Source organism: Bombina bombina, chromosome 3 (assembly GCF_027579735.1).
Source record: "Bombina bombina isolate aBomBom1 chromosome 3, aBomBom1.pri, whole genome shotgun sequence".
NCBI lineage: Eukaryota > Metazoa > Chordata > Amphibia > Anura > Bombinatoridae > Bombina > Bombina bombina.
In genome coordinates this window covers 410,528,637-410,541,647 of record NC_069501.1, presented here as the reverse complement: position 1 = coordinate 410,541,647, position 13,011 = coordinate 410,528,637, and the positions used below count along the sequence as shown (strand labels likewise).

The following is a 13,011-nucleotide window of genomic DNA, read 5'->3' as shown; positions in this document are numbered from 1 at the left end:
AAGCTCTTATACATAAATCATAAAGTTCTAGAGACAAATAGAGCCTTCGGACACTAATTAATACATCATATCTTTAAATAGATTTTTTTTTTACATAATATAATTTAGCAAATAAAAAAGTGAGTGTGTTCATGTTTATCTATATATTGATGTAGTCAAATAGCAATTTTAATAACCGGTGAACAAATGCATTATGTATCACATTATTATAAACCTATAGACTCTTTGGTTGATTAAAAGTTTGATTCAATGAATGGCTGCACAGAATAAGTATTGCACGCTGTTGGTATTGTATATCAGCATTTGAGTAGGTATAATAGGGTCTGAATGAATGCTCATCTATACATGACTTTGTTTTCCCAGTTGCTGGGATGAACCACCTCCGACAGAATGGGATAGTGCACAGGGATATTAAACCAGGGAACATAATGCGCCTGATTGGGGAGGATGGAAGGAGCATCTACAAACTGACCGACTTTGGGGCGGCTCGAGAGCTTGAAGATGATGAAAAATTCATGTCTATTTATGGCACAGAGGAGTACCTGGTAAGCTGCCCTACACACCACATTTGTTTTAATAAAAATGTACTCCTTATGCATTGCTGCGCAAGTAGGCGTATTTATAGGTCCTGATGTTTAAAGGAACATTAAATATAATAGAATTTTATAATCAACAAATGCATAAAAAAAAGACAAAAAAAGGATCTCCCGTTAAGAAGCTGTAAATCTAGCTTTGGAGCGCCTTGAGCAGTCTGCAAAGCAACGGTCATCAGACCGCTGCTTCTTAAAGGGACAGTTTACTCAAGAAATGTTTGCCACTTTAATTTGTTCCCAATGATCCACTTTACCTGCTAGAATGTATTAAATTGTTTACAAGTATTTCCATTACCCTTATATTGGCATATGGAATAATTGATTTAGCCTGTGGTATCCCCACCTATCCTAAAAGTATTTGGCCTTAAAGCCAAGCTGTGTACATAAGCCAGCAGAAGATATTACACTCCCAGTGGGGTATAGAAGAGATAAGGTAATAAAATGTTAATTTTCCATTGTTCTCTCCAAGTATTGGTGATTAGTTTACGGACAGATATAAGATAAAGAAGCTTTTATATGTACACAATGTGATAAAGTAATGAGATCTGATTATACCTACAAGCTCAACCCATTTTATTAGGTTGTGGCTTCAAAACACAAAATCAGCTAATTCATATACACAAATAAACCTTAAAAAGGCAAATCTCATACATTTTATACTCTGCAGCTGGTACAAAAAAGCAGCAATGGGCAATGATAAATCTGGACAGCATATTGCTAGCCGCTATGCCAGTCAGACACGGCTAGAGGTGTACATCCTTGTCCAATCCGTCCGTTGTTAAATGGAGGCTTTAGTCAGAATTTCAAATGAATAGCAGATTTATTTTTTTACAAATTTCTTAGGCTCCCTAGAGCATCTTCAGCCTCTCTAACCTTACCAGTCCTTATGTTATTAAACAGTATTTAATAACATAAGGACTGGTGAGGCTAGAGAGGCTGAAGACACTCTAGGGAGCCTAACAAAAACCGACATCGCACTTGCGCTACAGTAAGCGCACCACTCGTAATCTAGGCGTATGTTAGTTAAATTTCCCCTGCTTCATGTGACAGCCATCAGCAAATCATAACATTCATATATGTATATTCTGTGGATTCTGTGCATATAAAAAGATTGTGCACATTTTGATAATGAAAGTCAATCATAAAAGTTTGACTTTTATTTAGTGTTCCCTTAAAAGGACATTGTACACTAGATTTTTCTTTGCATAAATGTTTTGTAGATGATACATTTATATAGACCATATGGGAGTGTTTCTGTAACAATGTATAGTTTTGCTTATTTTTTAATAACATTGTGATGATTTCCATACTCCTAACCAAGCCCCACAGTGTCAGATGTATACCCGCGTTTACAGACTACTGGTGGCTCCTGTTTATGTTATTTGTCTTTTCATATGCAGAGAATTGGGGGAGAGGGGAGGGTCTGCTCTTGTTTTTCCAACCATTTAGTTGCATTTAGCCACCAAACAGCAAGCGCTACCCAGGTGCTGAACCAAAGATGAGCCACTCGTAAGCTTACATTCCTGCTTTTTCAAATATAGATTTCAAGAGAATGAAGAAAAAATAATAGGGGTAAATAAGAAAGTTGCTTAAAGTGAATGTAAATTTTGATGATAAAGTGCCCGTTTTTTAAAAATTCTATTAAAAACAGGGGCACTTTAATTCATCAAAATTTACATTTCACTCGTGTTGTGAAAATACTTACCTTATTAATCTTGACAGCCGCTCCAGCTTCCCCCAGTCGTTGCAAGCCTCTTCCTACGTCAGAAATGACGGATTGGTCATCCTCCAATCACGGCTTCCCCCCTGGGGGAATCAGTGTCTGATTCAACGCCATGATTGGAGGAAGCCGGATTCCTCATTTTAGACCCAGGAAGAGGCTTTGCGACGGGCGGAGGAAGTGATGCGAGTATTTTCACAACACAAGTGAAATGTAAATTTTGATGAATTAAAGTACCCCTGTTTTTGATCGAATTTTTAAAAACCGGGCACTTTAGCATCAAAATTTACTTTCACTTTAAAATTGCATGCTCTCTCTGAATCATGAAAGAAACAATTTGGGTCCAGTATCCCCCTTTAAGTCTAAACCCATGACAATAAATTCTAAGACTGACCCTAAAACCTAACCAGCAATTTTTTATTGGTCACATTATTGTGACAGTATTGTTCCAGCGTGATAATGTTGTATTGTTGGCATTATCATTTTGGTAATGACATTTGTGTAGGTAATATTGTGTTAGCAGCTTGTTACTTTTGTCTCTATAATATTTTATTATTAAACCTTAGACGCCAGGAATTTTATTGCCCTTTCATTTTCACATCCATAAATCCGCGTTCCAGTGAATTAATTGCGTTGATGAATCAACTGTTAGTTCAAAGAACTTTATTTTCATTCTCTGTTATTTATAAAGTGCCAACAAACAATATGTGAGTGTTTATAATTCAAATGGGAGGCATTGGGCTGATGTGCAGGAAGAGGTTTACTGATTAGTGGATGGTGATCTGCACCTTACCATATACTTCAGATGAGAGGCAGTAATCTGCACTTACTGATGTCCTTTTGTACATTTTCTGTGTTATGTAAAATATATTTCTTTTATCTATTCTAATAAATGCTGAATTTATTAATGGTAATAACCAACCTACAAGTAAACGTTAGCATTGTAATTTTATGTTTTCTCATGTCATTTTTATTAACCCATAGCATCCTGATATGTATGAAAGAGCTGTACTAAAGAAACCTCACCAGAAAGTGTATGGGGTCACTGTTGACCTGTGGAGTATTGGGGTCACCATTTACCATGCAGCCTGTGGGAGCCTTCCCTTCATCCCTTATGGAGGTCCCAGACGGAACAAGGAGACAATGTGAGAAAATCTTCATCATTATAACTATAAGGGATAGTTAGAGGAGGCATTTACAGGAAACTTTTTGTCAGGAGTATTATAGACACATTTTAGCATTTTCAGTTGTAGAAAAAGCTACAGTTTGCTGCTATGATGTTTTAAAAAGCTGGAAAGGATGTTGTTCAAGGCTGGATTGGCCTACCAGAACATCAGGAGATTTCCCGATGGGCCACAGCAGGGGGGGTTGCTGGTCAGCTACAATTTAAGAGGGTGGTGCTGCAGGTGAGATGATGCAGCTTTTTTACCTCTCTTCTCCTCTGAGCTAAACGTATTAAGGTTACAAAGTATTTCCTTATAAGTTCTATTTTCTAGACCATGTGCCATTTAGTAGCCATCCTCTTAATGGTTTATAGTGTCTAATCAAGTCACACTGACACATTGTTTTGCGTGTCTTCTCCCAATCACACTATGGGTAGTAATTTTTTTCACTTTGAAAGGGAATCATGGATGAAATTGGGTTGAAGGGTGTCTATATAACAATAATTTTTTGCAACCTAATTTAATTCAATTCTGCAAAAAAAAAAATATTGTGGGAAGGAGTATCCCCATAATCCCCTTGAGAAAAATGGTGTGTGTGCATTCTAAGGGCTAGATTTATCAACGTTGAGGCATACAGGGGAGCGTATATGCGCCCCTGTACGCCTCAGCTTGCCTGTGGCGGGGCGAAATTACCCGCAGGTAATTAACATTGCACACAAGCGCAGTTTTGCGCTCGCGTGCAATCTCGCCCGCGCACAGCCAATCACGCGCGGGCAGGAGCTGTCAATCTCCTCGGTCGGACTCGACCGAGGAGATTGAATTTCGCCACAATAGAGGTTGCGAAGATGTTAGAGAAGCAGCGGTCTGGTGACCGCTGCTTGATAAATCACGGTGGGCAAGTTCTTGAGAGAACTTGCAGCCATAGAGGCTTGATAAATCGAGCCCTTAAGACTCAACGGAAAATAGGGCTGGTATTACATTTTTATCCCCAGTCCAGCCCTGATGTTTAAGAATTTAAGATGGCTTTTTGTGAAGAGTAGCAGTGAACATTTACAAGGAGGCTTTCTAAAGGATCTGATACTGATAATAATGTGAAGGCTTTTCTCAGGGGTAATTGAGGGAAACATTATAGGAATTTGTTTTATCTGAAGCAAGTTTTAAGAAGGAGGAAGGTCTGTAGGAAGATCAGTTAGATAAATAGGCAACCACAATGGGTGCAGGAAGAGTCTTCCAGCTTCCTTTTTGGAGAAAAAAGAGAATCTCTCTCATAACCCTTGCTTTCAAGTTAATGTGTAGACACCGTTCTTACAATGATTAAAGGGGACACTCAGGTCCAAATTCAACTTTCATTATTCAGATAATGCATGCAGATGATAAACTTTAACTTATCAAATGCCATAAATCTAATCATTGCCATTGTAAAAATATATGTGCACCTTTACCTATTTTTTGTTTTTAATGCATCTGTGAAAGGGTTAAATTAGTTCATATAGTAATACTTCTATTGCAATGTTATGCTGGCCCACTTGGATGGACTCTTTTTAAAAAAAAAAAAAAAAAATTTTATGACAATTCCAGTGGACATCCAGTCACCCTGTGTATCATATGACTATCTCGAAGTCCAGCTTTATACGTCACAGCCCCGCCAAAAATAGGAAATAAAGGGGGGCTGAGGAACAGACAATACCAATTCGGATTATAAATCTTTTTAAAAACATAAATAAAAAATAATAATAATATACAGTATATATATATATATAAATATATATATATAGGTAATAGAAGACAGCACTCACTGGGCTTGAAGGAACAATAAACATAGAAAATAATGTTATTTAATTCTGCACATATTATATTAGTGCTAGAGTTATATAACCTAATATTGCCTGCAAAGTTTTATTAAAAAAATACTGTTTTCCAGACCCGCTCTCTGTGCTCTTCTGAGCGGGTCTGTTTCTTACACAGAGCGCATCTGGCCAGCTGTCTAGTCACAGCCCTGCCCGACCGTGCCATTACTCTCAGTGCAGCTCGCTCCTGTTGTCAGACAGAGCAGGAGCAAGTAATGGCATGGTCGGGCCGGGCTGTGACTAGACAGCTGGCCAGATGCTCTCTGTGTAAGAAACAGACCCACTCAGAAGAGCACAGAGAGCGGGTCTGGAAAACAGTATTTTTTAATAAAACTTTGCAGGCAATATTAGGTTCTATAGCACTAATATAATGTTATATAATTCTGTACTATGTGTAACATTATTTTCTATGTTTACTGACCCTTTAAAGAATAGCAATAGTAGCTTTTATTTAAGTGACGTTTCGGGGACAGCTCCCCTTCATCCTCGAAACGTTGCTTAAATAAAAGCTACTATTGCTATTCTTTAAGCCCAGTGAGTGCTGCCTTCTATTACCTATACCTTTACTTGCATTCAGCACCCTGGCACCTGGACACCTGTTTGTGCGAGTGCACCAGTCTCTGTGAATATATATATATATTTTAATCACAAAAAGTTCGGAGGGGATGCAGCTGCTGCGAATAATTTGAGCTTAGCTATGATATTATGGACTACTACATGTCCAGATATTCAATAGAAAAACAAATTGGTGCAGACCCATGAAATTATATGTAATGGGTAAGGTTAGAATAGAGACAACCTGAATCGTAATTCAGGATAAAAAAGACAGGGAATTCAGCACTCTTTTAAAGAAAAAAATAAAGCTCACTAGTGTGGAGGATGCAAAACTGATTTAATCGTGGGAACAGCAGACCCTTTCACCAAAGGATACCATAGCACAATATAGCATGTCACCAATAGTTATGAACATTGTCTAATACTATAATGGTGTCAAACCTTGCAAACAGTAAAAATTCAAATACAATAAAATATGTAAATAGAAACCTGACCAGTCAGGGATAAAACGTAAGCATGTGGTGATACAAAATAAATGCTAGCATGTGAGGTTGCAGATAAGACAATACAGCATGAATTGCAAGTACATATTTGGTGTATATGTAGCAGGGACGCCTCCTAGACTTGCTACACCCAGCTGCACACAGCGCCTCCTGTGTAGAGGTGAACTTTGCTGGGCAGGTTCAGAATCGGGATCTAAGCAGTCTAAGAAGGAGAGCCTCCTAAATATGTACCTTGAGACAGCCGTAAAGAAATGTTAAGTGCAAATAAATACACATGAATAAAGTAACAAAAGACCAGCAAAATAGCCAAGGATTGCAAAGAGTCCAGCAGTATTCCATAAAGTATGTCGAGCAATAGCTTATTCAATACACATGCCATACAGTGCAAGCATAGCAAAGCAAAGGTAATCCACAGATAGAAGCAGAGAGACAAACGTAGCAAGAGAAGCTTGTCAAACAGTCATTAGCCTTATCTGTCAATGTATTGGAACTTTTCCATCCGATAAGCAAACTGAACCCCTCGACAGGCATGTGTATTGAATAAGCTATTGCTCGACATCAAAAAAGTGAGGGGGCGCCCTACTAATTAAATGAGTGAGACAAATATAGACACTGGAGACTAAGTCTTCTAATGTGTCAAAGAATATAATATAATTAGTGAAAAGGGATAAATGTAAATATGTGAATAAAAACAATAATTACCAATAATATGGTGTCAATTGTGAGTGACAAAAATGATCACAAAATTGCAAAAAACTAGTGATACTAGTGATCAATATCACATATTAATCCATATATATATATATATATATATATATATATCAACGACAAAAAATACAATAAAAGTCGTGAAACAATTATAATGTGATCCAATTAATATAAGTGTGTATCATTGCCTAAGATAGACAAATATGAAGGCATTAGAAATATTGTATAAAGTCTCTGGAGAGGAGAGGAGGCAGCTATCTGTGAAGATCCAGGCCAGGATCCAGGAACAGCAATCTATAGAGAAAAGAGAAAACAGAAGCGCCACATGGCCCAATATTGTTTGGTCCAAAACTTGTAGATCTTGAAATAAGAAACAGACTCACATTTAGAGGAGCACCTCAATTAGTGCTATATAGGCAGTCTGGGATCTATTCGGTCACGCAGAAGACCAACTTCCTGCACAGGAACTGATGTAATATATAAAGCACCTCTTTTGATGCTATAGGAGCATGAAGGGATCAATTCAGTCACCCAACAGACTTGTAGCAAGGCATCCGAGTAGATTCAGTAGTTCAGAGGATCCCACAGTAGTCCGAATGGTGATTTATCCTCAAATAAAAAGGCAGAAAAATCCCAAAGAAAGAGCAGCAAGTGTTCAAATGCTAAAAATGACTTTAATAAAAATTATAAAAATACAGGCAACGCGTTTCTCAGCCAATGGCTGTTTCATCAGGATTCAGTGCTTTATATATTACATCAGTTCCTGTGCAGGAAGTTGGTCTTCTGGGTGACCGAATAGATCCCAGACTGCCTATATAGCACTAATTGAGGTGCTCCTCTAAATGTGAGTCTGTTTCTTATTTCAAGATCTACAAGTTTTGGACCAAACAATATTGGGCCATGTGGCACTTCTGTTTTCTATTGCTCGACATACTTTATGGAATACTGCTGGACTCTTTGCAATCCTTGGCTATTTTGCTGGTCTTTTGTTACTTTATTCATGTGTATTTATTTGCACTTAACATTTCTTTACGGCTGTCTCAAGGTACATATTTAGGAGGCTCTCCTTCTTAGACTGCTTAGATCCCGATTCTGAACCTGCCCAGCAAAGTTCACCTCTACACAGGAGGCTCTGTGTGCAGCTGGGTGTAGCAAGTCTAGGAGGCGTCCCTGCTACATATACGCCAAATATGTACTTGCAATTCATGCTGTATTGTCTTATCTGCTACCTCACATGCTAGCATTTATTTTGTATCACCACATGCTTACGTTTTATCCCTGACCAGTCAGGTTTCTATTTACATATTTTATTGTATTTGAATTTTTACTGTTTGCAAGGTTTGACACCATTATAGTATTAGACAATGTTCATAACTATTGGTGACATGCTATATTGTGCTATGGTATCCTTTGGTGAAAGGGTCTGCTGTTCCCACGATTAAATCAGTTTTGCATCCTCCACACTAGTGAGCTTTATTTTTTTTCTTTAAAAGAGTGCTGAATTCCCTGTCTTTTTTATCCTGAATTACGATTCAGGTTGTCTCTATTCTAACCTTACCCATTACATATATATATATATATATACACACACACTTTAAAAAAAATGATGTTGTTTTAATTGCAAACTAATATATTTTTCATTGCATTATAGTCTGAAATTTACCATCATGTTAAGAGACTTTTACAATTTAATTTGATCATCAAATTGTGCATAGTCTTATAATATTTACACTTTTTGAAGCACCAGCTACTACAGAGCATGTGCAAGACATCACATTGTATCACATTGTATACGCATATAAGTCTGTGATTGGCCCAGTGGCGTATTTAGGTTTTGTGCTGCCCTAGACACTCAAAATCCCCCCCCCCTTTTTTCCCCTTAATATTTTTTGGGTCAGTGTGTAAAATGTTTTTTTTTTTCATTCATAACAATTCAAAAGATAATGAGCTAGCAAAACACTTGCATCTCATACCATTTTCTCCCTGAGAGAAGGGAGAGAAAAGAAGGGGAGGGGAGAAAAGGGAGGAAAAGGAAAGAAGGGAGGGAGAGAGAGAGAGAGAGAGAGAGAGAGAGAGAGAGAGAGAGAGAGAGAGAGAGAGAGAGAAAAGTGGGGAGGAAGAGGAGAAAATGGGGAGGGGAAGAAGGGACGGAAAGAAAGGAGTGAAAGAAGGGAGCAAGGGAGGGAGTTGAAAGTAAAAAGGGAGGGAAAGAAGGGAGGGAGTGAGGTGAGGGAGAAAGGGAGTTGAGGGAGGAAGGGAGCGAGAAAGGGAAAGAAGGGAGGAAGGGAGGGAATTGAGGGAGGGAGTGAGTTGAGGAAGGGAGTTGAGGGAGGAAGGGAGGGAGAAAGGGAAAGAAGGGAGAGTGGAAGGGAGGGAAAGAAGAATACATGTTGAAACAATCACTGCCCTTCACATGCAACAACATACAGTAATTACCATCATTCAAGTAATGAAACTTTCTAAGTGTCCATTTACTATTTACTCCGTGGGTTCATGAATGCAGAGAAAGCTATCTATTAGTAGCTAACATACATTAGTGCTGAGAGTTTATGATTAGACTTCACATGAATGCAGAGAAAGTTAGCTAAGAGTAGCTAACATACATTAGCACTGAGAGTTTATTGTTAAACATCACAAGCTGATGTAAGCAGTGCACAGACACATCCAGTCTGTTAGTTACTAAGACCTGCAATAAGCACTGCGCTCGCAGACCCGCCACAGCTGACAAGGGGAGGCAGCATATCGGCACAAGGTCTTCTCCTCCAGCCTCACCTTGTAAGCATATCCCTGGGAAAGTTTCTCACCAAGAACGCTTCCACTGCAAAAATGCCAGCATCTCTAAATGAAGTAACGGTTTAAAGGAGCACTGCCTGTGAAGAGTGACCTTAATTAGTGCACGTGCCTTGTCTTCTCTGTAAAAAATTGCACTTTATCGCTCACTGCACTGTGTGCTAGCTTTTAGAGAGAGGCCTAGGCCATAATACGCCCCTGGATTGGCCTGATGGCTGTCAGAAGGTACAAGGGGACGGCAAATTGAAGTACATTTTGAAATTTTTCAGTAAAAAAATATGCTGCTTTCTATTTTGCTTATTAAAAAACTGCTACCGAGCATGTGCAAGAGTTCACATTGTAGACGTATATGAGACTGTGATTGGCTGGTTGCTGTGAGATGGTATAGGGATCAGAAAATTGAAGTAAATTTTTTAAATTATCAGAAAAAAAATCTGTTAATTTAAAATTCAGAGTAAGTGCTATTGCAATATTTTTTTATAATGCACTTGTTACACTTAGCCACCAATCGGCAAACGCTACCCAGGTCCTGAACCAAAAATGGGCCGGCTCCTATACTTACATTCCTGCTTTTTCAAATAAAGATACTAAGAGAACGAAGAAAAATTGATAATAGGAGTAAATTAAAATAGTTACTTAAAATTGAATGCTCTATTTGAATCATGAAAAAAAAATGGGCTTCATATCCCCTTAAATACAGTAGCATTGTATAATCAGCAAGTGCATCACATACAGACAATACAATACCATTTACTAATTTTAAATGAGCAGTGGACTTTTTCTGGCAAATTTCAAAATTGACTTCAATATGCCGAATCTGTGTATTATTTAACAGCCAACAGCAAGTTGAGGCATCAACTACTACTAAGCAAGTCTAGGCATAGCTATATATAGAAATATGTATTTATGAATAAATAGAACATATTCTTCAATGTGAAGAACATTGAAATGTGAAATATTAATATTTCATGTCGGTTTAGCACACTTGAGAAAATGTGATCAGTTAAGGGTGTTAGTTTTTTTTACAATTTTTGCGATATTCGAACTTCAGCTTTTTGTGAACGTCGGATTAGCACTCATGGGAATTTTTTTTACTTTTAACTTGTAATACGTGTGCTACCCGACACGTGCAAAAAGCCTCTGACTAGCCAAGTTAATGTGGGAACGCAATATACTGCTCCACTCATAATCTAGCCCTTAATAGGGAAAAATTATCAAGCTGCATTCAGTTTTTGAGACTCTGCCGTGCAGGCTCACATAAGTAAACCTGCAACCGCAAATTTAAGAAGCAGACAATGCTTTTTTAGCCTCTTCATCATATCAGAGCCGGCAAGAAATTAGGCCAATACTCGCAATCGGTTGACCAAGAGCAAGGGGTAGCATTGCCCAAGCAAGTGGCGATTGCATGCGGACAGGGCCTCTACTTGAGAATGTGTTTGCCTCCAATCTATAGTTTTCTGTATATAGAAGCTACTAGAAGAGGTAGTGTAGTGTAAAGCAGTGTTTTGAACATCATTAATGAAGTATAGGAGCCAAATGCTAAAGGGCCATTATATTAGTAAAATTACACACTTAAAAAAAAATCTTTGAAGGGTTGCTAGTCTTAAAATTACATAATGGAATAAAGCATTTAATTGTTTTACTGTAATAGTCCTTTAAGTGTTGTTATTAGCAACTTTATGGATGAGTGTGGAGGAGGACAGAAAGGGTAAGTAAGGATTAAAGGGATTTGATTGTATAAACTTTTCAATTAACTTTACTTTTATTTCTTACACAATATGAAAGGTATGTGAAAAGCACAGATTGGGCAGAAAAAGGCTGCATCCTGGGTAAGGACATCCCATAGGGCTAGATTTATCATACATCGGACGGATACGATTCGCTATAGTGAATCATGTCCGCCCTGCATCGCTAAATGCTGACAGCACACGATGTCGGTATTTAACATTGCACAAGCAATTTTGGTGAACTGCTTGTGCAATGCCGCCCCCTGCAGATTTGTGGCCAATTGGCTGCTAGCAGTGGGCGTCAATCAACCCGATCATATGAGATCGGGTCTATTGCTGTCTGCTGCCTCAGAGGCGGTGGACAAGTTAAGGAGCACCGGTCTTAAGATTGCTGCTTCTTTACTCCTGTTTCCGGCAAACCTGAAGGCTCGCATGGAAACAATTACTTTCAGGGCCGTTTGGCCCTTGTTAAATCGGCCCCATAGAGTGAGCTATTAATCACCATCCATTCCAATTTGAGCTCCTCTCTTTTATGTTTTTAGTCTACCTAAGGGTAATGGGGGCAAAGAGATGTGGACCCCTTGCTCACTGTGCCTGGAGGGATATAGCTGCAACTCCACTGACGAGGCCCATATAGGCCAAAACGTTTGTTTGGGGTTAGACGTACAAATCCTTTTGTTCAGATGAGAATTGCCTGGTAATTTTGGGGCTGTACTGTCCTTTTGGATCAGGTCAGACTGATATGGTACAGGAAAGTTGAGCAGAAAGAGGCTGGGTGGGGACCATCCCATAGAGTGAGCTATTAAGCACCACCCATTCCTAGTTGAGCTCCTCACTTTTGTGTTTTTAGTTTCCTGATGTATTTAATCAAACTATAGTTTTTATGGGACCAGTTTTGTGAAATACAACATTACTATATTTTGCTTATTTAAATATTTTAAAGGGAGTTTAATGTTCATGTTACCTGTCTCTTAACAGGCACAAGATGACAACTGAAAAGCCAGCAAAGGCCATTGCAGGAATACAGAGGAAAGAGAATGGCGCCATTGAGTGGTTCTATGAGCTACCGATTACTTGTCGCCTGTCTGTGTAAGAAAATATCAAACCATTCCCGTGCACAAAGCTAAATCAATCATAATAATTTGGCTCCCATTTAAAGGGATATAAAGGTCAAAATTGAAATGGGCATGGGTAAATTTTAGATTTAAATAGAAGCATGTGTGCACATATCATAAGAGAGAAGCAAATTTGACAATAGAAGTAAATTGGAAACATTTGTTCTGTGTGAATCACAAAATATTTTTTTGGGGGTTTCATATCCCTTTAATGTTCAAGTACTTGCACTATTAGATGCCCATTAGTCTTCAAAGACTAGGATGCTCCTTTAAGAATCCCTAGTCTGCAG

General features: G+C 38.4%; 1 protein-coding gene across 2 annotated transcripts in view; it reads left to right on the top strand.

Moving 5' to 3' along the window:
• The window catches only part of IKBKE (inhibitor of nuclear factor kappa B kinase subunit epsilon), a 277,152-nt gene that overhangs the window by 105,107 nt on the left and 159,034 nt on the right, over positions 1-13,011 (top strand). For both annotated transcript variants that reach the window (XM_053706599.1, XM_053706595.1), the window contains exons 5-7: positions 364-545; positions 3,298-3,458; positions 12,585-12,695. In XM_053706599.1, the coding sequence (XP_053562574.1) occupies positions 364-545; positions 3,298-3,458; positions 12,585-12,695 (454 nt within the window). The remainder of the gene's footprint in view (positions 1-363; positions 546-3,297; positions 3,459-12,584; positions 12,696-13,011) is intronic.